The 24,358-nt window shown below is 46.8% G+C and overlaps 1 protein-coding gene across 1 annotated transcript in view; it reads right to left on the bottom strand.

Moving 5' to 3' along the window:
* The window catches only part of LOC147583433 (proline-rich protein 23E-like), a 75,752-nt gene extending 63,830 nt beyond the window's left edge, over positions 1-11,922 (bottom strand). Inside the window, 3 exon segments of the mRNA XM_086682339.1 lie at positions 11,042-11,074; positions 11,304-11,393; positions 11,866-11,922. Coding sequence (XP_086538465.1) covers positions 11,042-11,074; positions 11,304-11,393; positions 11,866-11,922 — 180 coding nt within the window.
* Positions 11,923-24,358: the final 12,436 nt, after the last annotated feature.

Raw genomic sequence — 24,358 nt, 5'->3', positions numbered from 1 at the left:
ACTGTGAGTTCCTTTGACCCCTGTTCATCTGCAAAAAAGTCCTTTCGTTCAAATCCGCACAACTGGCTATCTCCTGACTTAACTGTTATCTAAGATCATCAAATATGCATATGCCTTAAAGCACTTTGGGCACCCAAGAGCATTCCTAACAGACTCACCCAGTGTGGGCCTCAGTTAGTGGGGAGACAGACCTTCAAGCAGGTAATTATAACATAATACATGCACAGGGCTGCGGAAGTCAATCCGAGAGCCCCAGACCTGGTCTCCTCAGAAGCCACCGCAGCCCTGCACTGGCAACGAAGGGATCCAATTCATCCCACTTGAAATTAAGGCAGGTTGATTTGGATTTCTGTCTCCTGCAGCCCAAAGAAACACTTCTAACAGTTGTCTTAAATAGGGACACCCCAAAGAGTGCTGTTCGACTATTGACTCTGGCAACTAGGAAAATAGGGGCAAAAGAATGTGTCAGAAAAGCTGAAATTAGTGAAGCTAAAAACAGAACCCATGAACGTCCCAAAACCTTGACATACCCAAAAAGCAAATAAAACGGCAATAAAATCTTAAGGGGAACAAAAAGGAGAGGCCAGAAGCGAAGTGACAGAAGTAAGCCTGAAATTACTAATTATTGCAATGCGTGTTTGACTTCTCACTTTACACTAAGTCTAACGCAAACCCGGTTAAAGAGTCCACCTTTTCATATCAACTGAAACAAAATCAAACTAGGTGCTGCTCATGAGAGACATTTCCGTGGCAAAGTTACAAAAGATAAATACCTACCAGGGTATAAAATCAGGAGGAAAGCAAGGGTCAAATATTATTTTCAGATATAGCCACAGATAAGACAAAAAGCATTACACGGACAAGGAGCGCCAAACTGTCATGAAGTTTTATGCACCAAATTACATCACATTTAAATATAGAAAGTAAAAACTCATGGAAATATGAGGGAGTTTGTTGAATATACTCTACTAATTGAGGACTATAATTCATTTCTCACAATCTTGATAGACCAAGTAGGCAGAAAGAAAGAAAGCAGGCAATAAAGATTCTGAGTAATATTATTAATAACGCGTGTGGGTGTATACGTGGGGGGCGGGATATGTATTGTAAAACTTGAACTTATAAACAGAAAACGTGTCTTCCTTTGCAATAATACCCCTGGAATAAACTGGTCAGATCTTTCACCATCAAACTATCTAAATAAATTCTGTGAACAAAAAAAACAAAAAACAAAAACAGAGGAACTGTACGGACCACATTCTCTGGCCTCAGTGCAGTAGAAGGAAAGATTTCACTTTTTTTTTTTAATTTTTTTTTAACTTTTATTTATTTTTGAGACAGAGAGAGACAAAGCATGAATGGGGGAGGGTCAGAGAGAGGGAGACACAGAATCCAAAACAGGCTCCAGGCTCTGAGCTGTCAGCACAGAGCCCGACGCGGGGCTCGAACTCACGGACCGAGAGATCATGACCTGAGCCGAAGTCGGCCGCTTAACCGACTGAGCCACCCAGGCGCCCCAGATTTCACTTTAAGTACAAAAGTTGCCAGGAAGATCTTTCAGAAAATTTAAGGAAGACTTGAATAAGTAGAGACAGGAACCTTACTCTTGTGTGGCAAGATTTAATCTTAATATGGTATATTTATATAAATTCCACCCAGACTGACCTCCCAAGATGACACGATTCAACTTGAAATTCAGATGAGATTTTTATCTCTTTGACTTTGAAAGAAATCATTGCAAAATGGACCAGGAAGATTTAGTTCGTGGATGGACAGGGAAATGTTGAAAAGAAGTCAGCTGAGGCGATGCTCACTCTCCCTGTGTTAAAAGTTGGCATGAAGCCATAATCTACAAACATGTGGCACCGATGCAGCCATTAGGCCCGTGGAATGAGCCAGAGTGTGATGAAACTGTCCAGCACTCACCCAATACTCCCAGGCAACAAGAGGCCTTTCAGAGCAGCGGGAAAAAGCGGTTCTACGCGATAATCAAATTAAATCAAAACGAAATAAATTCCAGGAAAAAAGACAAATTAACTTAAAAACAAACCATAAAATACCGATGAGTGTCTATAAAGCTTGGGGTGAAAAATGCTGTCCTCAGCATGATATTGAAAGCAAAAATCACAGAAGATTCACAGATTTGACTGTGTAAACATCTTTAGCCTCTGTATGCTTTAGTTTATGTGGATGAAACAAACAAAATGAAAACTAAAACAAAACGAGAAAGAGGTGACAAATTTGGGAAAAGAGTTGCAATATATGTATCCAGGTATCCAGTCGCAAATATATGTATTGAGAGAGAGCACAAGCTGGGGAGGGGCAGCGAGAGGGAGACCCAGAATCCGAAGCAGGCTCCAGGCTCCGAGCTGTCAGCACAGAGCCTGATGCGGGGCTCGAACCCACAAACCAGGAGATCATGACCTGAGCAAAAGTCAGATGCTCAACTGACTTGAGCCACCCAGTCACCCCAAGGGTTAATATTCTTAACATACAAATAATCAAGGAAATATTAACGTAGAAATAGAAAAATGAGGAAAGAATATGAACGATTTTCAATAGGAAAAATACAAATACCAAAAGGCATTTGAAAAAATTGTTCAGCCTCATTAGAATTCCAGTACATGCAAATTAAAGCAACCAGCTATCGTTTATCACCTATAAAATTGGCACTTTATTATTACTATCATTATATTCGGTGTTAGCAAGAGTATGGAACCATGGGTGTTTATACGTTCTTGGTGGAAACACAAAGTGTTAGTTTTTTAGAGGCCAATTTCATTTTCCACATCCGAACCCATTTTGCATACCTTTTGGCCCACCCGTTCTTCTTGGAGAAATTCGTCCTAAAAACGTAATCAGCTACAAGGCCGTTGATTGCAGTGTGTTGTGAATGGCAAAATAAATAGCCTATATGTCAACCGGTAGGCAAGCCGCAGTTCTATAAAATCATGTCTTTTCATACAATGGAATTCTATGCTGCCATCAATAATGGTGTCATAGAAGTACGGACACCATCGTGGTATTATAAAGTGAAAAGAGTAAGTAATAAAATAGTACATACGCACATTTGTTTTCCTTTTTATACGAAAAGATGTACACTAAAATATTAACACCCATTATCCACGGCTGGTGAGACTGCAGGCCGTGTGTACTCGCTGCACGGTGGTCATTTTAATTTTAACATTTTCCTACAATAAACACACATTAATTGTGTAATAAAAATAAATGTTGAAGGAGCGACAGGGGATTGGGTAAATTATAATGCAATCACACGGTCACAGTCAACAGCCAGGAATATTTGTGGGGCAGAATTATATTCGTGGATATGAAAAGATGGTCATCACACACCATTCAATGAAAATAGTACATTGCAGAACAGCGCGTGCGCTATAATCTCGTTTTGTTTAAAAATAGAAAATATTTCTATTTACGTGCATAAAAAGTGGCAGAAGATTAGAAAATGAAATATTAGGAATAGTTATCTCTGGTGGATGCGATGGGGTGTCTTTTTCTTTTCTTTTTTTTTTTTTCACTCTGTGGATTTCTGCGTTTTCGCAGTTTTCTGCCACTACAATGTCTTAACTTTATTATTAGTAATTACGCTTATTGTTTGAGAAAATGTTTACACCCTTGCATCCCTTAATTCTACTCCCAAGATTTCTGTCCCAAAGAAATAACTCATCCATACCTTTGTTTCCTCAAGTCAGCTGTTCTCACTCAGGAGGATAGTGTGTCCCCCAGGAGAGTCAGCGGTGCCTGGGACATTTCTGCTATCACACTGGGCATGGCAGTGATAGTACCATATAGAGGGTAGAGGCCAGGGTTGTTGCTTAATGTCCAACGATGCCCACGACGGTCCTCACAGCAAAGAATGATCTGGCCCCAGACGTCAATCATGCCAGGATTGAGAGACTGGCCTCAAACCAGCATTTCTTCCTTCACTGCTTAAAAGACAAGACATTCCCCTCCATCCTGCCTCGAATCTTTCAAGGGGGTCACATTCAGAGAAGCCCAGAAGCTAAAGGCATCTAAAAAGTATGTCCAAACTTGACCTCCATCCATAAAGAAGCTTCAAAGCGCTCTGGTTCACAATCCAGGGACACTTCTCAGAATCACCACCCCTTCCATCCCACACAGACCGGAAAGCCTCTGCAGCCAGCTCCCCAGATCCTCCCAGTGGCTCTCCAGATCCCACCCCACCCCCTCCCCAGCTCTCTGCCAAAGCGGCCCCCTTTCTCCAGCATCTCCGGCTCTAATTCCTTCTGTTCATGCTCCGGAACCTTCACCACACAGACAGACCAGGGAAGCAAAGACAGTGTTCTTCTCTACCAGAGGGCTGGAGGTGCCAACTCTGCCCACCGAATAAAACATCTGCCGATATATGAATGAATATATGCCTTAATGAATAAGAAGGAAACTAAGCTTTGCTGATACTTATTGTATGGATTGACTTTAGGGTATGTATATCATTTATACTGAAATGTACACACATGGGGGGGGGCTGTGCTCAAAAAGTTTCTGGCAGGTTGTGCAACTCAAATTGTTTGAAGGTACTGGCGTGGAGGAGGAGAGAAAGGACAGCCCTGCTCTTTTGGGGGGAGACTGGGACAGAAGGCAGGATACTAAACAAGGACTCCTGTCCCCATCACAGCCTGATTCCCGGAGTAATTCTGAAATGCCTACCACCCAGCAACAGCTAGAGTGAGTAAATTCTACTTGCTTTGTCATTCAGAAATTCCTCCCTCTTGCTCCAAAGCCATCCTTCACCAGAGACCATAGCACTGAAATTGCCATCATTGGTTCTGGGCTTGTCCCTTCTCCAGGCTGTGTGCTGAGGGAAAGTGACTCCTGAATGTAGCAATGGTCAAATCTAGTTTTTGCTTGTCATTTTATCTCTAGTGCCTAACACTGCAACAGTCACGTAGGCATTCAATACGTATTTGTTCATTGGATGGATAGATGGATGGATGAGTGAGTGGGCAGATGGATAGATGGAACAATGGATGAACGAACAAAGGGAAGAATGGATGGATGGTGAGCGGATGGACAGATGAATGGGTGGATGGAAGATGAAAGAATGGACAGACAGACGAATAGTTGGGTGGATGAACAGACAGATGAATGAGTGAGTGGATGGACCGATGGACAGATCGATGAATGGGCAGACAGAGAAACAGACAGATGATGGATGGATGGACACATAATCAGACAAATGGATGGGAAGATGGGTGGGCAATTGTGTAGATAGATGCAAGGATGGATGGACAGATAGGCAAACCAAAGAATGGGCAGATGGATGGGTGACTGTGTAGATGGATGGAAAGATGGATGGAAGCCAGTTACTATCCTGAGATCTGATTCAAACGCAGTGCAATCAGCCTCTCGAATCATCTACTACTGGAGTGCATCACTGGACCAGAGACAGAGTCGGTGGTTCTTGTCAGAAGCAAGCTCATCCCAAGTCCCTAGTGGCTAGCATAGCTGACCACAGCTGCTACGAGGAACCAAAGCGTGAGGTTGATGAGATTAGCGACTAAATGTTCTGACTCTGAGCCTCAGTATTTTTGCCTCTAAAATGGGACTACTACCGGGACACCTGGGTGGCTCGGTTGGTTAAGCGTCTACCCCAACTCTTGGCTCTGGTCGTGACCTCACAGTCCATGAGGTGGAGCCCCGAGTCGGACTCTGCGCTGACAGTGTGGAGCTTGCTTGGGATTCTGTCTCTCCCTCTCTGTCTCTCTCTCTCAAAATAAATAAATAAACCTTTTTTTTAATGGGACTAGTACTGTTACTTCTAGGATTGTCATGAGCATTCCATGATATAAATACAGCCCCCGACTCATTATTGGACACACAGTAGGCCCACAATAAATGGGACCTATAAGGACAAGCTGTGAGGATACCAGGGAGGCCTCTAGTCGCAGAGGTGGGTAAAGGCCTCCTGAAGGAAGTGATGTGTGAAGGATTAGCAGGGTTTTCCAGGAGGCTGGGGCATGTGGGAGAGGCTTCCCCAGGCAGAAGGAGAGCCTATGGGAGAGGGGGAAGGAGCACAGTAGAGGAGGCCGCCAGAGATCTGTGGGGGTCCTTGCCAGGCGCCGAGCTTAGGTGGTCAGCTTCCATATCTATTCCACCCCTGTGAATAATCTAATCCAATCACAGAGTCCCATTCCCTCGCCAGTGACTGGTTTCGGATGGGGCGCGTGCCCCAAGACTCGAAAAATCTGTGGAAGGATAGAGGTATTGTTGGAAAGGCCTCCCCGCCCCTAAGGGGAGGTACATGTGAAATGGTATCTTCCTCCTCGGGTCATTCTTGGGTCTGACCATCAATCTGGGACCATAGAGGATCCACCCAGAGGGAGGGCAGAGCTGAGAAAGAGAAGGCCCGGATCTTCAGGCGGCTTCGCTGGGCTCCTGAATTAACCAGCCTGATACTTGCTCGCTCGATTTTTTTCCACCCGCAAGAAATTCCGAGGTTGTTTAAGCCACAGGGACCTGGATGCCCTGTTCCTTGCAGCCTAAGACAGGCAGTCTGCAACACGAGACTCAGGAATGGGGACTAAAACCCACATGCGTCTTCCTGTGATCTCCTTATCACCAGTCCTACCGTCTTGTTCTTACCAAAGCACTGGCCACGGGCCGTGAATAAGTGTGCGGTCACACCTCTGGCCTGTCCCTCCAGCCAGAACGGACACACAGGTTCTATGTCGAGCTCAAGCCCTCCCCACTAGCATGCAGAAGTGTCTGTTTTCTCTTTATCGAGCATCTGGTCATAGGGAACGCCCTCCAAGCCATAATCCGTCTTGTCCTGGGTCAAATTTCGGACTTGTTTCCTGGAGCATACTGGGCTCTGACGGCAGCAACAGGCACAGGGTAATTCTTGGGGGCGACTGGCACCCTCTTGCAAGGAAACTGGCTCATGTGGGGTCGTTACAAGGTCTCCAAGAAAGGAAGAATGTGTCTCTTTAGACAGCTGTTTTCCAGCTCTCCCGAGTTCAATAAGATGCCCCCGTTCCAATTGTCAGTGTCCCTCTCCTCTCCGGTCGGTGCCCCGGCATTTATGGAACACATCTGTCATGGGTGTTAATTCAATTTAGGCTGTGATTCTGCAACCCCGTGATCAAATTTGGAGTCCTATTTTCAGCTGTCTCAGCCCTGTGGCTACAAAGGAAAACAGATGGTTTCATGGATGTTGTAGAAACTCTCTAATTTTTTTGACCGTGTCTTTAGCTGAGATTTTCAAGCCCTGATCTCCTCGCTTTCTTTCTGCAAAGCCCCCTGAGCATCAGAAGCTGCCGGTCAGCTGCAGGGTTCTTGCAACCGTCACTACCACTCGCCACTCCCGAGCCGTCTGGTCTCCCACAGCGGTGCCCTCTCTTGGGACCTCATCCCAGGAAGCCACATCGCTGAAGGTGACTTGATGGCCCACTTGCTGACCTCAAGACTGCGTTCGCCACCTCCAGCAGAACGTAAGGTCCACGAAAGCAGAGACCCTCTCTGTCACTTCTACCCTAAAGTAGTACCAGGTACAGGGTAGGCGCTAAATAAGTGCAGAAACGCACTCCAAGCCGGCCTATGGAAGGAAGGGAAGGTATGGGCTCACAGAACCGGGACAGCATAGAGCAGCTGGCCTCCAGCAGTGCAGGTCCCGACCCCCGGGAGCACAATGTATGCTCTCTGCCCACTCTGCTCGGCTCCGGGGCTGACACGATGATGGTGCAGCCTGCGGGGCCCCGGGTCCTCCTGACAGACACCACACTCGCTTCCGCATGTAAGGTTTCAGAGGCACTCGGAGTGGCCCAGCTTGAGCCTGGGACACCCCTGGATCCCACAGTGCAGCGGGGTCCCGTCCGAGGCAGCCCCCTCACGTCTGAGGCCAGGGCCACGGTCCCACCGACCCGGATGGGATGCAAAGGGGGCGGCTCCCAAGAGAAGAGCAAGTACTGAGCTTGCACACACGCACACACCCACGCATGCACGTGTGCACACGTTTGCGCACATGCACAGAAACAGGTATCTTTTCCGCAAAAGAAAGAATCGGGAATGATTCAACGATTCCTCAATTAGGGAATTGTTTGAAAATTATAGCATATTCTTAAAAAGAAGGTGAGAAAAATACACTGAGATTTAGAAAGCTCTCAGAAGCATATTGTCAACTGGAAAAAAAATCAAATTATAGAATAATAATATAATGCGATGCCATTTATTTTTTAAACTGCAATTACGTATGTATATGTATGTGCATTTAAAAAAAGGTCAGGACAAAAACAGATATTTAAAACAACGATTAAGTCAGGGAGAGGGAGACAAACCGGCAGAGGGAAGGATAAGGGAACTCTCCTCTTTTATTCCAGAACTTCGCTGGTGCTTGATCTGACACAATGAACAGTGTTCAGGTGTTGTTTTCAGCCACAAAACAATTTTGCAGGCGTGCATGGAGTCTGAGCATCTTCTTCTCTCCAGCTTCCAGCTGTCTCCCCTCTCCTTGCCCGTCTTCCCCCATAACCCACATCTTTCAGCCAAGATTGGCTGTATCAAGGGGACACAGCGTATTTATTCTGTCACTACACTGCCTGCAGAGAGCTCTAGCTTTGCCATTCTCCTTGCTGAAAGCAGACAATTGGACCTTTCCCTGGCTCTTAAAGTCAACAACAAGAAGAAGACAGGGGGCGCCTGGGTGGCTCAGTCAGTTAAGCGTCCGACTTTGGCTCAGGTCATGATCTCACAGTTCACGAGTTCGAGCCCTGCGTGGGGCTCTGGGCTGATAGCTCGGAGCCTGGAGTGGAGTCTGCTTCAGATTCTGTGTCTCCCTCCCTCTCTGCCCCTCCCCCACTTGGGCTCTGTCTCTCTCTGTCTTTCACAAATAAATAAATGTAACCAAAAAAAAAATTTTTTTAAAAGAAGACAGGATTGTGGCTTTTGCCTAATGTGGCCCCGGGGGGGTATATGTCCCCACCCCTGGTTTGCGGGGCCTGGGGGACCCGAAGCTCATCCAGCCACAGGTACCCAGCGCATGCAACGTGGGGGGGAGGAAGGGGAGGGTCTGTGGGGGGCCACCTCCTCCGGAAGGGGACAAGGAGGGAGGCCACCTTTCTGAAGTTGGCAGCACACGGGACTGAGCGGAGACTGGAGGCTGGGTCCCAGGCCCCACCTCCACCATGCGGGAGAGCCCAACGGGATGAGGGCCATGCCCCTGCTGGACAGACACAGAAAGCAGGGACCAGGGAGGGGAGAGAATGGCCCCCATCACAGCGCTGATGCGAACAAAGCCCACGAGCGATCTTTTGAAAGCCTCCCTGGGGACCCTGCAGTCTCCGTGCCCTCCCCCGGTGGTCTGGCTTCTATCTGACCTGCTCCCCGTCTCCACGCTCCGGCCACAGAGGCCTCTCACACTGGCACCACCCTCCCCCTACCCTGCCGGGTGCTCCTCTGCCTTCCACCTCCCAGCCCCCCCGAGGCCTCCCTGACCAGCCAACCCGGTGCACCTCCTCTGTCATGTTCACTGCTGGCTCCTACACCCAGAAGGGGGGCTGGCACTCAGCAGGTGCTGCACTGTTGGGGGGGTGTGGACTGAGGAGTGACCTCAGTCCACCGCAGCCCCTCAACCACCCTGACTGGACACGACCGGGTGCCCGGCCGCGCTGAGCCTTGCACACTGAGCTGAGGCTCAGAGAGGTGAGCAAGCTCCCCAAGGTCCCGAGTCCCTAACTACATACTTCACCCTGTCCTTCCTCCTTTCCCACTGGACCGGGAGAGACATGACACAGGACCAAACCAGGAGAACTTCAAGATGTCCAGGGGCCCCAGGAGAGGTCACCTGTCATTTCCACCTGCCCAGCATCCTTCCCCCATCCCCAGCACCAGCTCCCATTCTCCTTGGAGGACCCCCTTTCCCACTCACAGCCAGTGGTCCAGGTGCGGCTGAACCTCAGCTCCTTCTGTCCTGATTCGAGGGTGGGTGCAGGACCCAAGCTCCTTCCCAAGAATGTTTCCCGATCAGCTGTGTAGGAGAAACTCTCCCTGCTCTGTTGTGAGCCTGGAGCGGCCAACAGGCAACTCAGCCTGTGAACCATGAGAGAACGAGCAGGGCCAAGCTATGGAAGGAGAGAGATGACCGACATCTTTTGCTTACCAGACATCTTTGCAGCCTGGAGTCTGGCAAGATCTCCCCTTGGGCTTTAAGTAACTCAGACGGATACAAAAGAATTCCTCTTAAGTAGTTACGAGTGGGGTTTCTGTTGCTTGTCACCAAATACATCTGACTAAGAATGTTCCAAAGCGGTTGCTCTGGACCAGGCTCTTGAAACTTGAAATTCCAGACTATCTAAATGAGTGTCTGTGGTCCTGATGATGCACCTGTCTTCCCAGACCACTTAGAAAAAAGTAGAGATGCCAGGTCCCCACTAGCCAAAGCTTTGGTCAGGGAGCCCTGTGCAGCACGGGGACTCCACGCAGGGGTTGGCTGTCAGCCACCCGGGACCAAGTTTCCAGGAATCAGGGCATAATGGAGAAGGAAAAAGACCAGAAAAGAGAAGGGAAGAAGGAGCAAAAGCATGCATGGGTTCTCGACCAAAGATCACACACTGGCTTGAGCTGGGCAGTCTTAGAACAGGTGCCCCTCTAGCCCCTGCACTTTCTGGGCCTCGTGGGGACTAGCTCAGCAGGTGCCCCTCTAACCCTTGCACTTTCTGGGCCTCGCGGGGACATGGCATCTCATCCCACTTCCCTGTGTTGTTAGGTGAGAAAAGTTAAGCTCAAAGAGGAGAGCAAGCTGGCATCAGACCAATGGCCAGAGCCTGGTCCCGATCCCACACCTGTCCCCTACCCCACACTCTCGGCCAACCCCCCACCCACTGTGCCTCCAAGGTGATCTGAGGGTCCTCCTCCTTTTCTCTGCAAACACTCCCTCTCCCTTTCCCCGTCCAGTCCCAGGACTTAAAGGAGACTTTCCTGCCACAGCACAGCCACTATACCACTCGGGACCGAATTGGGTTACAGGTGGCCAGCGTCACACTTGACCTGGGCGCTTCCCTTCACTCACCTCAGCCCCGGCACCCAGGACCCGGCCCAAGGTCTGAGGCACAAGAGGCCACAAATCGCACCCTCAGACACCGTGGGTAGGCAAGGGTCCTGAGTCACCTAGCTTTAGCTGCACGATAAGTTACCCAAAACTGAGTGGCTGAACACAACCACCATTCCTTTAGCTCATGATTCTGTGGGCCAGCAGTTTGCGCTGGGCTTGGCCGGGTGGTTCTTGGGTCTAGGCTGGGCTCGGCGGGCCATAGCTGGGTTTGCTCACTCACCTGCATTAACAGGACACTGGCCCGGAGCAAGCGCACTGAGGACGGTTTCTGCTTCACCTGTGCCTCATCCTCCAGCAGGGGAGCCCAGGCCTGTTTGCAAGGCAAGTGGGCAGTTCCCAGAGCCGCGGTGGAAATGTACGGGGCCTCCCGGGACCCAGGCCAGGAACCGAAACAAGGTCGTTTCGGCCACATTCTACCGGCCAAAGCAGGTCCCAGGTTGCCCCCGTCAGAAGTGGGGAAGTGACTCCGTTCTACCCCTGCATCACATCATAAAGGTGCAAGGGTACAGGGAAGGAGTAATGGTGGATATTTTTGTAAGCCATCTACCACAAATTGTAAATAGTTGGTGACCATCAAGGGCGTGCGCTCTACAAAACATTTACATCAGGACTTTAACAAACCATTTTCAGTTTCATCTTGAACAGAAACATGACTGAGGGCCAGATCCTGCTTGGGACTGCCAGCTTGAGCCCTCCGCAAGACACAGTTAATGAATGTTTTCGAGCAAAGGAATGAATGAAAGCACTTCCCACTTTAAAAGCGGCTTGGAGACTTCTGCTACCAGCAACTTGGCAGACGGCAAAAGCCGAAAATTGCCCTGCTGCAAACACACGGCCATCGTGGATAAAATAGAACAAATATTCCTTTAAAGGCAAAGGGAGCTGATAGAAAAGGGGGCAAGGTCTGAAAAACGGCACGGCAAGCAAAGGGGGAGAAGGTGCAGACACAGAAACTATGTCAGTGGGGAAGCTCGGGTGCGTGAGGGGCGATGTGGTCTCCAAAGAGCAGGGGCTCCAATTAAGGCCTCCCGCCGCAAGAGTATGAGCCTTGGCCTTGGGCAGACACTGCCCAAGTGGGGTGGACACCGCGACCCTTCAGAGAGAGACACTGAATACAAAAGCAGACAATGGCCAGCCACATGTATAGAACTCAGACCCACCATCTGCAGTCAGCCCAGGAAACCAACTCGTGATCTAGACCACAGCCCAGGTGTCCAGACTCCTCTCTACAGATCTCTGTAAGTCAGATGTGTGCAAAGTCAGACCAGAATTTCTAGCAAACAGTCCAGGAAGCTGAAACAATAACCCCTGTGATAATGGACCCTACATAGGCAGGACTTGACTAATAACGGACACCTTCCCTAATTGTGTCCCCGCTTCCAACTTAGAACCAACCAAAGAAAGCCAGAAATGCTCCCTTAACCAATCGCCAGGATGCCCCCCTCCAGTTAGCCTGCCTCCAGCTTCCTTGGGCCAGCAGCCTCCATCACGGTGTGCCCAAAGCCCTCTGCTTTTCCACCATAAAGTTTTCCCACTCCTCTGCCTGCCTTTGAGTCTCCACCAAAATACAAGTGATGGTGGCTGACTCCCCTGATACAGGAAACTCTGAATAAATACCTTGTGCTTTTTCTTATTTGGTTGGTCTTCCTTGATTTCCATAGAGGGGAAAAAAAAAAACCTTCATAAAGGCTGAACCACTTCCAGATATTTATTTCCAAATATGTGACCAGCAATGTAGGAATGTTTACATTAGAAACAGCCATGAACACATTTATTCTCAAGAGACCAAAGGGAGAACCATAAGATCATCTGAATATATGTGGAATTAATGTCCATTCACAACACAGATGCTTCACAAAACAAGAATAAAACAGAACCCTCTCCGTATGATACAAAGTATGTATGGAAAACCCACTATAAACACACAATTGATGATAAAATATTAGAAGCATCCAGTAAGAGTCAGGAACATGGCAAAGACACCCACCATCACCACATCTATTCCACGTTGTACTAAAAGTCCTTGCTTGTGCAGTAAGACAAGAAAAAGAAATTCAGTACACGAGGATTGGAAAGAAGAAGCAAAAATTCTAGCATGCCAGCTTATCGACACTGAAAGTCCTACACAACTCACGAACCACCTAAAATAACTAACAAAGAGTTGAGCAAAACTGCTGGATCCAAGCTCAAAATACAAAAACAAGCTGTATCCCGAGACCACGGCAACGAACAGTCAGAAATTTTAACTTTAAGAGACCGATAACAATAACGACAACTATCCATTTATAGGATTCAGAAGAAACCTGACAAAAGATACACATCATCTTTGCAGAGAAAATTATAAGACTGTATTGAAAAATATAAAAGACCAAAATAAATTAGACAGATTGGCCAGGTGCATGGGTGAAAAGACACAAAAGCATAAAAATGACAACTCTCCCAATTTGATCTATGAATTTCATCTCAAGTCCTAGTGGAAAATTTTACAGAACATGACAAACGAATCTGAAAATTTATGTGGATGAAGAAAGAACCAAGAGCTAAGACACTCCTGAGCCAAAAGCTGGGGGGACCCATCAAGATAGTTATTAAGAGCGACCACAAAGCTTTAGGAACTAAAACAGTGAGACGTCGGCACGGTAAGAGAAATGCACCAAAGGGACAGGGTGGGAGACCAGACACAGACTCAGACGCAGAAGGAAAGAAATGGCACTACAGATCAGTGAGGAAGGTGACAGAAAACAAAGACGTCTGTCCCTGCCAAAAGGAAAAAAAGCACATCCTTACTTCAAATCATACAGTATAAAACAAAGACAGGTACATTACAGAATTAAATGGTGAATAAAATTGTAAGACTTATTAAAAAATAGAAAAAAATCGTTATAACTTCTGGTGCAGAAAGATGTATTGAATAAGACACAGAATCACAAACGACAAAGGGAAAGATTGAGAACTTTGCATATATTAAAATTTAAAGCTGTTGTAAGACAAAAGACACAATAAACAAAATAAAAAAAAAAAACAAGCTACAAACTGGGAAAGATATTTGCTATGCACATAACTGACAAAAGATTATTATTCAGAATGTGTAAAGAACTGCTACAAATCAGAAAGAAAATGCCAAACGACCCGGCAAAGGAATGAACAAAATACAAGAAAGGAGTCATTCACAGGAGAGGGAAGTAGGCTGGCCAGTTCACATATGGAAAGATATTCCATGTCAGCAGTAACCAAGGAATTGTAAACAAAACAGGATTTCCTTTCATTTCATGCATATTTTTTTTAATGTTGATTTATTTTTGGTAGAGAGAGAGAGACAGAGCATGAGTGGGGGACAGGCAGAGAGAGGGGGAGACACAGAATCTGAAGCAGGCTCCAGGCTCTGAGCCGTCAGCACAGAGCCCTATGTGGGGCTCGAACCCACAAATCAGGAGATCATGACCGGAGCCGAATTCGGATGCTTAACCAACTGAGCCACCCAGGTGCTCCTCATGTGACACATATTTATTGAGCACCTATTATGGACCAGACATTTTCCTGCCATTTAAAAGTCTGGAATTCCCAGACAGGACCATCTTCTACGTAAACCTAGACTAACGTTTGAATAGATCCACTGGATATGTAAGCCTCAAGGTCAAAGATCCGTGGTACATAAGTGGGGCAAATGATTGATACCACACCCCAAATCTACAACTTTGAGTGTGAGATTGGGGCTTCCTGGCCTGAAGAGAGAAGACAGGTGGTGTTAAGACCTTAACAAACCTTTGAATTATGAGTCCAACACCCAGACGTCAGGAGCTGGGACTGTTGAGGTCGGGTAGGAACTGTTACAGCTTCTGAGAAAGCCTTAGACTTCCAGAGCTGGTGCCACAATACTGTGCTGGTCACAAGTCCTGCAGGGGTTCAGCAGGTGACCCTGACCCCTGGAGAGTCACCTCCTTAATGTTCCAGAGCCTTCTTCCCTGGAAGTGGCAAGCCTGTCCCTGTGCTTAGCTGGGCAGTGCAACAGACTCGCTACCAAATCATTCACTTAGTGGGAGTACAGTTGGGATAAAGGCCCCTGGGGGTCTAGGCCTGAGGGTCCCACCCCCATTAAAATACCTACGTGCATACATACCTGTCTTGCAACATCAATTGTTAGTGATGATAGAGAGAAAACAGAACTCTCTTAGAGTGCAAATAAGAGTATAAATTGGTGCCTACATTTTGGCAATATCTAGGTAGTCCCCGATACCCCTATGCCATGACCCAGCCGCTCATCCCTAGCTCTCATATATGCGCCAAGAAGACAAGCACAAAAATTGTCATCACAGCTTTGTTTATTCTAGAGAAAAATTAGCATCCTCACCATGTTTATCCACCAACCAGATAATGGAGCGTGAATTGCGGTCTATTCATTCAATGGAACACTACGCAACCCTTAAAATTAAGGAGCCGCGGTTAAATGTAAAACGCATGTGTAATGAAAGAGAGATGCAGAGTTTTACAAACAGTATCTTATCATTTGTGAAATTTTTAAATATGGAAGACAATCCTAGAGCTACAAGAACACCCACAGTAAAAGAATAAAGATGGGGCGCCTGGGTGGCGCAGTCGGTTAAGCGTCCGACTTCAGCCAGGTCATGATTTCGCGGTCCGTGAGTTCGAGCCCCGCGTCAGGCTCTGGGCTGATGGCTCAGAGCCTGGAGCCTGTTTCAGATTCTGTGTCTTCCTCTCTCTCTGCCCCTCCCCCGTTCATGCTCTGTCTCTCTCTGTCCCAAAAATAAATAAACGTTGAAAAAAAAAATTTTTTTTAAAAAAAGAATAAAGATACGTCTGGAAAGGAGGAATGCCAAATTCAGAATAGTGGTTTCTGCTAAGAAGGAGAGAGAGGTAGTAGGATGGGGAAGAGGCACTCAGGAAGCTTCTAACTATATTGGTGAGGTTTTACTTCTTTGAATCACACACACACACACACACACACACACACGCACACACGCACACACACACAAAAACAGAGAGGGAGAATGCAACACAAATCGTGTGTTGTTTACGAGCGTTGGTGGTTTTGTTCTCAATGCTTTTCTGTGTGTGTGCAGTATCTATCATTTAAAACACCGTAAGTCAATTGTGAATGCATACGAGACCCGATAGGTGAAATGTCACACACTGGGGTGAGAGACGATGCGTGTCCCTCGTGTGCTGGCAGCACTGTGGTCCAGAGCCGCACTCATCCATCCACCTCCACGAGAGACCTACAATCATCGCTCGGACAAAAGAGGGCGGGAGGTTGCATGGCCAAATGAGCTCATCAGACACTGGATTTTCCTTACTACAGGGCTTCTCAGAGCCTTTAACAAACCAATAAAGATGACCAGTATCCAAAAATCGGGAGCATTTTCCAAACCTTTTGACGTCAAACTCATTTCTTGTAGAACACAGGGTAGAAAGTGCTGGTCCACGGTCGAACACATTCTCACATTTTCCAAGCACCCAGCCCTGGGGCCGTCTGGGTGCTAAGATCCAGAACTCTGCAGTCACCAATCATAAACCTGTCAGGTTTCCATCGTGTCCCTTCACAATCCTAACCCGTATGTGCATAGTCTCAGCAAATCCAAATTCCCTCAAGAGGTAAGTGGGTAAACTGTGGTACGATGGAATACCACTCAACAACCAGAGGCATGGGCAGCCAGAGTGAGCCACATGAGTGAATCTCAACGTAGCCTTGCCAAGTGAAAGCACCAGACAGAAGGAACTCATGCTGCCTTGGTATATTTACGTAAGAGGTTAGAAAATTCAGACAAATCTACAGTGGCCAAAAGCGGATCAGTGGTTGCCTGTGGGGGGGGGGGGGGGACAGAGGGGAAGGACGACGGAATCACAAAGGGGCATATGGAAAAGCTTTGAGGGTGACGGATATGCTTATTATCTTGATAGGGGTGATCGCTTCACAGATATATATTATGTCAAAACTAATCAAATTGTACACTTTAATTATGCACAGTTCTTGTATGGCAATTATACTTCAGTGAAACTGTTTTTAAATGGATTAATTTAGGGCCTGGCAAGGAGAAGGGGCGTCCCTTTGGTTCGGGGCCATGGAGACCAATTTTCTACACTTCTGCCTTCCCTAGGATGGCACCTTACTCATCTTAGGTACTCAGTGAATGAGTATTGGAGGAATGAGGGGATAAGCAGAGGAATGAATGAATGAATCAATCAATCAATGGATTGGCCAAGATCTGAACAAGAAGTGCAGACTGCCTCTCAGCCCTCTGACTCTCAGAGGGCCCGCTTTGGGCTTAGGTGGGACAGGGGTGAGGGCGGGGTGCAAGAATTCTGGGGCTGAGGACTGCCCTGGGACGGCAGCTCAAGGTGGAGTGAGGTCTGGCTGGGCAGGGAGCCATGGGTGAGGACAAGCCAGACCCTCCCCCCCCAAGGAAAGCCAGGAGCTGGGCCTGCAGACAAGGATTGCAAAGCCACCACAGGATGTAACCCTAAGGGTGGGTGGGACCCAGTTATGCCATGCAATGGGTACCTGTTAGGGACTGAATGTGCCCCCCCCCCCTCCAAATTCATATGTGAAGCCTCAACCTCCAGTGTGATGGTATTTGGGGATGTGACCCTTTGGATATAATTAGGGTTGAAGAGGCATGAGGGTCAGTTCCCCGCGAAGGGACTAGTGTCCTCACGAGAAGTGACACCACAGAGTCTGCTCAGTCTCTCCGCCATGTCAGGACAGAACAAGAAGGTGGCTTTCTAGGAGCCGGGAAGAGAGTCCTCACCAGAAAACAAATCTGCCAGCACCTTGATGTTGGACTTCCAGCCTCTGGAACTATGAGGAATCGATGTCTGCTGTTGAAGCCCCTCAGTCTAGGGTACTTTGTCATAGCAGCCTGAGCAGACTGAGACAGGACCTGATAGTCTAGCCCGCCCGGCATCCTGCTGGTAACAGTACCCTGAGCTGTTGGGGGAAATCATCCCCCTGGTTTCAGAGATCCCTCCCAGTCCTGCCCCACTCCCTGTCCAAGGATAGACATGTGGTCTAGACCTGAACTTTCAGACTCAGACAGCTGGCTCTCTGGTAAACGCAGGACCCAGTGTTGACCAACGCGAAGTAGGCTGGGACTGGGGGCCCTGCTGTCCCCTGGGTTTGGTAAGCTGGTAGAATGGAAGCTGTGGCCATTGGGACCCAAAGTGAGCTAAGTCTGTTTGAGAAGGAGGCTATGCAGAGGGCAGAACAAAGGAGGAATATGGAGAGGCTCGTTTCTACAGGTGTTAGCCTGGGCCCAACATACTTGACCAGACCTCTCAAGACTTTCCAGCTACATATGCTAATCACGTCTGCCCTTTGCTTAAGCGAAGTCAGATTTCTTTCCCTTGCGGCCAGAGGAGTCCTGTGTGACACAGGACCCCTGGCCAGAACAGGACAGTGGGGTAGAGTGGAGTCACCTTGGAGCAGCAAGGCCATCGCACCTGCACTTGCCACCCTGTGTGCAGAGTCCAAGCCCTGCTTCTTCTTTTTTTAATGTTTACTTTTGAGAGAGTGAGAGAGAGCGGGGGAGGGGCAGAGAGAGAGGGAGACACAGAATCTGGAACAGGCCCCGGTCTCTGAGCTGTCAGCACAGAGCCCGATGTGGGGCTCGAACTCACGAACTGAGAGATCATGACCTGAGCCGAAGTCGGACGCTCAACCGACCGAACCACCCAGGCACCTCCAACCCCTACTTCTTAAGAAGGAATAGGTCGTCTCTGACCTTGGGCTTTGTGAAGGTGGAGAATCACCATCCCCATTTCACAGATGAGAAGGTTCAGGCCCAAAGACACATCATGTGTTCAGGCTTGGAGACGTAAATAACCTTGCTCCCGTTCAAGGCAGCATGTACCTTCAAGGAAGTGTCTTCTGTGACCTTATCTGCTGGTTCGTTTCCTGAGTCCTGCACCTCCTTCCTCCTTGACTCTGTAAATTCCCCCTCTGCCCTTCAAACCCCCACAGTGCCTACCTGAGTTCCTATCCTGGGCCCCTCCCAGACCTCTGGATGCTGACTGACGCCCAGACCCCAGACCCCAGACCCACCCCGGATAAGAGGTGCGACCCGCTCTGCCCCCGACAGGTGGAACCTCAGGGGCTCATTCAGCTGAACGTGGACGATGGTGCCTCCCCTGAGGGCCAGCCCCAGGCACAGAGAATCAGACGGTCCTGAAGAGCAGCTCATATGCATCTTCCCTTGGACCCCCATCCAGGTTTGGACAGATGAGACTAAACCAGCTGTGTGGCTGCTGGTGGCAGATTGAATCTTTCCTAATGGACTGACACCTTGGGGAATTAAGTGCAGGATGCGCTTAATAAAGTCATTATTCTGCCATCCAGCTGTGCAGGATGGGAAGGAGACAAGGAGAAGCAGGGGGTGGGGGGGGCCTTATGCTGAGAGGTCTTCAGAGCAGGGACAGAAAACTGAGTCGGCTAATTGCCAGAGCCCCAGACTCTTCAAACCTCCGCGAGCACAGGACTCATTAAATGGAGCAGGGACAGACAATGAGGCACGGGGAAGCAGGTCTTTCCCTACTTCCGCGGCTCAGTACAGCTAGATTCCTGTTCTGATATCCAAGCAGGTCTCTGTGACTTGAAAAGAAATGGGGAGAAGAAACGCTCACTGCGGTAAAGAATGCATAAGTAGAGCACCCACTTTCTGCCTCTCCAATCGCGCCATCCGAACCACTGTGGGTGGGAAACCAAAGTGATTATGATTGTATGTAAAGTAAGAGTCAAAAATCACTCAGAGAGGTGACAGCAGTGAAAAATGGCTACGTAAGGACATCCAACGTTTCTCTCCTGCATAAAAACAATGAGAAATCTGGCAAAAATGATCAGAATCAACACTTTGGAACTCTGGAAATTAACCAAAAGCGTGCAGCAATCTGAAGATGTTTAATCAAGAGAAAAAAAAAAAAAAGGCTGACTCTCAGTAAAAATGATGAGCCTTGTGCTATTTTAGCTTCTCCTAGCCCATCTTTCCCTCTCCAGAGCTCCATGATACCTTACAAGCCAGGAACTCACAATTATGGTGAAAACCAGCAAGGCTGGCAGCCAGGGAGGCAGCAGGATAAGATGGGGGCTCCTTTACAGCCCCACACCCAGAAAACTGTCACTATTTGGTCTATCTGGCGGTTTCCTGGAAGACCCCACTTGCAAAACTCTCTTTACTTGAAACTGACTTGGAACTCACCCAGCTCGAACAGCCTGTCCCCTGGAGTTACTTGTCAAAAACCATCAAAGGTGATTGTCAAGCATTATGGATGCTTGGGTAACAGTTGGGACAAATCCTACATTCACCAAAAAGCTTAAAAGGAAAAGTTAAGGAATGAGATGTTCATTGGGAACATGAACCTACAGAGTAATGGGATTCCAAGGGGCCATGCAGGTGTGTAGGACTGTGTAGATATTCAGGACTGAAAACTTGCTCAGAAAAGGCTTGAAGAGGCCCTAAAACTCTTATCTCTGGCCGACCTACAGAATCTGCATAAGCAGGAAGTGAAGGCTGAGATGGAGTTGTAAACTACCTGGTCATGTGTCGAATTGAAGGCATGCCCCAACACACACACACACACACACACACACACACACACACAAAGCACCCCTCAGCAGAGAGTAGAGGATATGATATGTTTCCAGGAATACAGAAAATCTCTGTCCAAACATTGGCTGACCGTGAAGCTAACACAAGAGAGAATTCAGTGACCACACATGACAAAGAATACAAACATTACAGAATTCGTTCAGAAAAGTCACAGACAACAATTTTTTAAAAGCCCTCAGAGGGGTGCCTGGGTGGCTCAGTAAGTTAAGCGTCCAACTTTGGCTCAGGTCATGATCTCATAGTTCATGGGTTCAAGCCCCACATCAGGCTCTGTGCTGACAGCTCGGAGCCTGGAGCCTGCTTCAGATTCTGTGTCTCCCTCTCTCACTGCTCTCCCCTGCTTGCACTCTCTCTGTCTTCCAAAAATAAATAAATATTTTTAAAATTAAAAAAAAAAACATGATTCAACTATATGCTACCTACAAGAGACACACTTTAGATTCAAAGACTCAAACAGGTTGAACGAATAAAAACCCCTACCTCACATCATATAGAAAAATTAATTAAAAATAGAAAAGACCTAAATGTAAGAGCTAAATCTATAAAACTACTAGAAGAGAACATAGGGATAAATCTTTGTGACCTTGGACTAGCCAATGCTTTCTTAGATATTATACCTAAGACACAAGCAATCAAAAATAGATGAACTGGACTTTATCAAAATTTAAAAGTTTGTGCTTTGGAGGAAGAAAGTGAAATGACAACCCACAAAATTGGAAAATATATTTGCAAATGATATATCTGATTAGGTTCTAGTATCCGGAATATATAAGTAACTGTTACAATTCAGCAGTAAAAAGACCTCGATTAAAAGTGGGCAAAGGATTTGCATAAACATTTCTTTAAAGAAGATAAACACCCAGCATTTTTCTCCTTAGGTCTCATGGCACTCAGGTTAAGGGTTCAGTCCTATAAGACTGCAACCCGCATTTCAGATGCCACTTGCAAGCCCAGACTATCACCTATGCTTCCAACCAACCCACAGAGATCGGAGGTTCCCACAACCCCCTCCTTGGGTTTGAGCAATTTGCTAGAGTGGCTCACAAAACTCGGGAAAACATTTACTTACATTTATCAGTTTCAAAGGATATGATAAAGGATACAGATGAAGAGCCACATAAAGAGATACATGGAATGAGATCTGAGAGGGTCCTGAGCACAGGTGTTTCTATCCCCATGGACTCAGGGTATGTCATCCTCCTGATCTGGGTTGTTCACCAAACCAGAAGCTCTCTGAACCCCACACTGTTGGGATTTTTATGAGAGCTTTCTCACATAGCATGATCAAATATTAACTCTATTTCCAGCTCCTCTTCCCTCCGAAGGGTGGGAAGTGGGGTGGAAAGTGCCAAGCTTCTAATCAGGGCTTGGTCTTTCTGGTGACCAGCCCCCAGTCCAGGAACCATCCAGGAACCCACCCAGAATCACCTCAGTAGAGCAGAAGATGCTCCGAGTGCCCTTATCACTTCAGAATTCACAGGGGTTTTAGGATTCCTGTGTCAGGATCCAGGAGCAGAGATCAGTATTTTTTCTATTATCTCACAGCCAACTTAAGAGTGTCTGTCTGCAAGCATAACTAAAAATCTAGAAGAATGGCCACCAAAAGGTCCACAGGGCTTATTTCTAGGCATTGAATTTTATCTTTTTGTGCTGTCTTTTCTAAAAGTAACTTGGATGACGGATGATCTCTGCTGGCTTCTTAAATATAGATAAGACTGACTTGAACACCTCATTCTACGTTCCACGGAAGCCCACAGCTCCATCAACACCACTGCCGGGAGGTCTGTAATTACTGAGGAGTTTACGTTCTTATGCTCATCTCTAGGCCCAACTTCTTGTTTCCACTGAATTAGTTCTATTTAGGAATTGTCTCTACCCATGCATCTTGTTCCTATGCTGTGCTTTGTGGAAGCTTCCGTTTCCGTACTCACGTGTATGCACAAACATACAAATACACACGCTGCTCACTATTGTGTATTTTACTGCATTCTAGGGAGAATTCAACTTCAAATTAAATAGCAAGATCCCTATTCCGAAACAGAGACATGGAGGGCGGAAGACGGTCGCTATCTCTATCCTGATCAGTTCTGATGGCATACATCCTGGTTAGCCGTCTCAAGCTTTGAGGACACCTACACAAACCTACACTGCCTCATGACCCAAAGGGGGCTCACCTTCTGACCACTCATAGCAGCAAGAGTTGTGACAACCCTCTGACTCAGATCCTAGGACATATGCCACAAGAGCTGACCACGGAGTCTGTTCATTAGAGGAAGGATCCAGACCTCACCCAGGTAGCCAATGCGCACCAGCTCTCCGCTGGCTACTCTCTCCTTCCCAGGAAACAAACAAGAGACCCCTTGGGGAGTGAAACCAATGTCCCCAATCCTGCTGTCAATACGTTTTGGAAATAGTCAATGATGCCATTTGCCCAAGGGCCAAGGCCACCAAAAAGTCAACCAAATATGCAACGGCAAAACACCCCCATGAAATACAATGTTCCCTTTCTGCCAAGATTTCTTCATCCCTCCCAGGACACCGGTGCTCGTGAGTTCTGTCCTCATGGCCAGGTGCCCATGATCCTCACTGTCTGAAATGCGGACCCTGCTTTCGTCCTCCTAACGATGGCAAACCCAGTAGCTTTGGGTCAAAATCCAAGCTTGGCCCAGAGATTCAAGATGGTTCAATATAAAGAGGATCACATCAATAATTCAGAGAATATAAAAATCTATGCAATCATCTAGATCAGAGGTTGGAAAACTCGTCTTGTAAAAGCCCGGATAATAAATACCTTAGGCTTTATAAGCCACATACAACCTCTACTGCATATTATGTTTTAGTTTTCTTATTCATGAGAAAATATACCTATCTTAAATTAAAATCAAGTCATTCTTAATGCTGAAACACGCTATTAGAGGCATTTCCAACTGTACAGAAATGAAGCAAGGATGTCTGCTATTCCTGATATTATTTTAAACTGACCTGGAAGTTCTAGCCAGTTAAATAAGACAAGAAAAAGAAATTTTAATGATTAGAAAAGAGGTAACTAGGTTATTTTCAGATAGAATCAACTGGCTAACTACTAGAAATATCACAAAGTTTTAGTAGAACAGTCATACAAGATAAACATATAATCAAGGTATAAAATACAACAGAACTCCCCAAGCCATAAACTATCTAGGAATAACCTTTTCACAAAATGTACATGAGCTATATCAATAAAATTACAAAGCTACAATGGGCCGACGATAGAAGTCATCCAATATTCCACGAAGGGATGGGTACATATTCTATAGTTGTCTGTTCCTTCCCAAAGTAATTTCTAGACTAAATTTATTTCTTTCAAAATCAACGTTTAACAAAATAATCCGCAAACATATATTTTGGGCTAAGTAAGTTAGGATGGCCAAAATATTTTAGGCAAAAAAAAAAAAAAAAAAAAAAAAAAAAAAAAAAAAAAAATATATATATATATATATATATATATATATATATATATATATAAAATGAGGGGATTCCTATTGTGAAATAACAGTTAAAAGTGTGACGCATAGAAAGAATATGAGGAATAGTATAAGAACACAGAGGAACAAAATAGAAAGTCTAAAACAAATGGTCCTTGTTAAATATTAAAATGTACAATATGCTAAATAGGACA

This window comes from Puma concolor, chromosome A2, assembly GCF_028749965.1.
Source record: "Puma concolor isolate L17-30 chromosome A2, mPumCon1.1.hap2, whole genome shotgun sequence".
NCBI classification, from domain to species: Eukaryota; Metazoa; Chordata; class Mammalia; order Carnivora; family Felidae; genus Puma; species Puma concolor.
The sequence above is the reverse complement of the archived record's forward strand: the minus strand, read 5'-3'. Positions and strand labels throughout refer to the sequence as shown.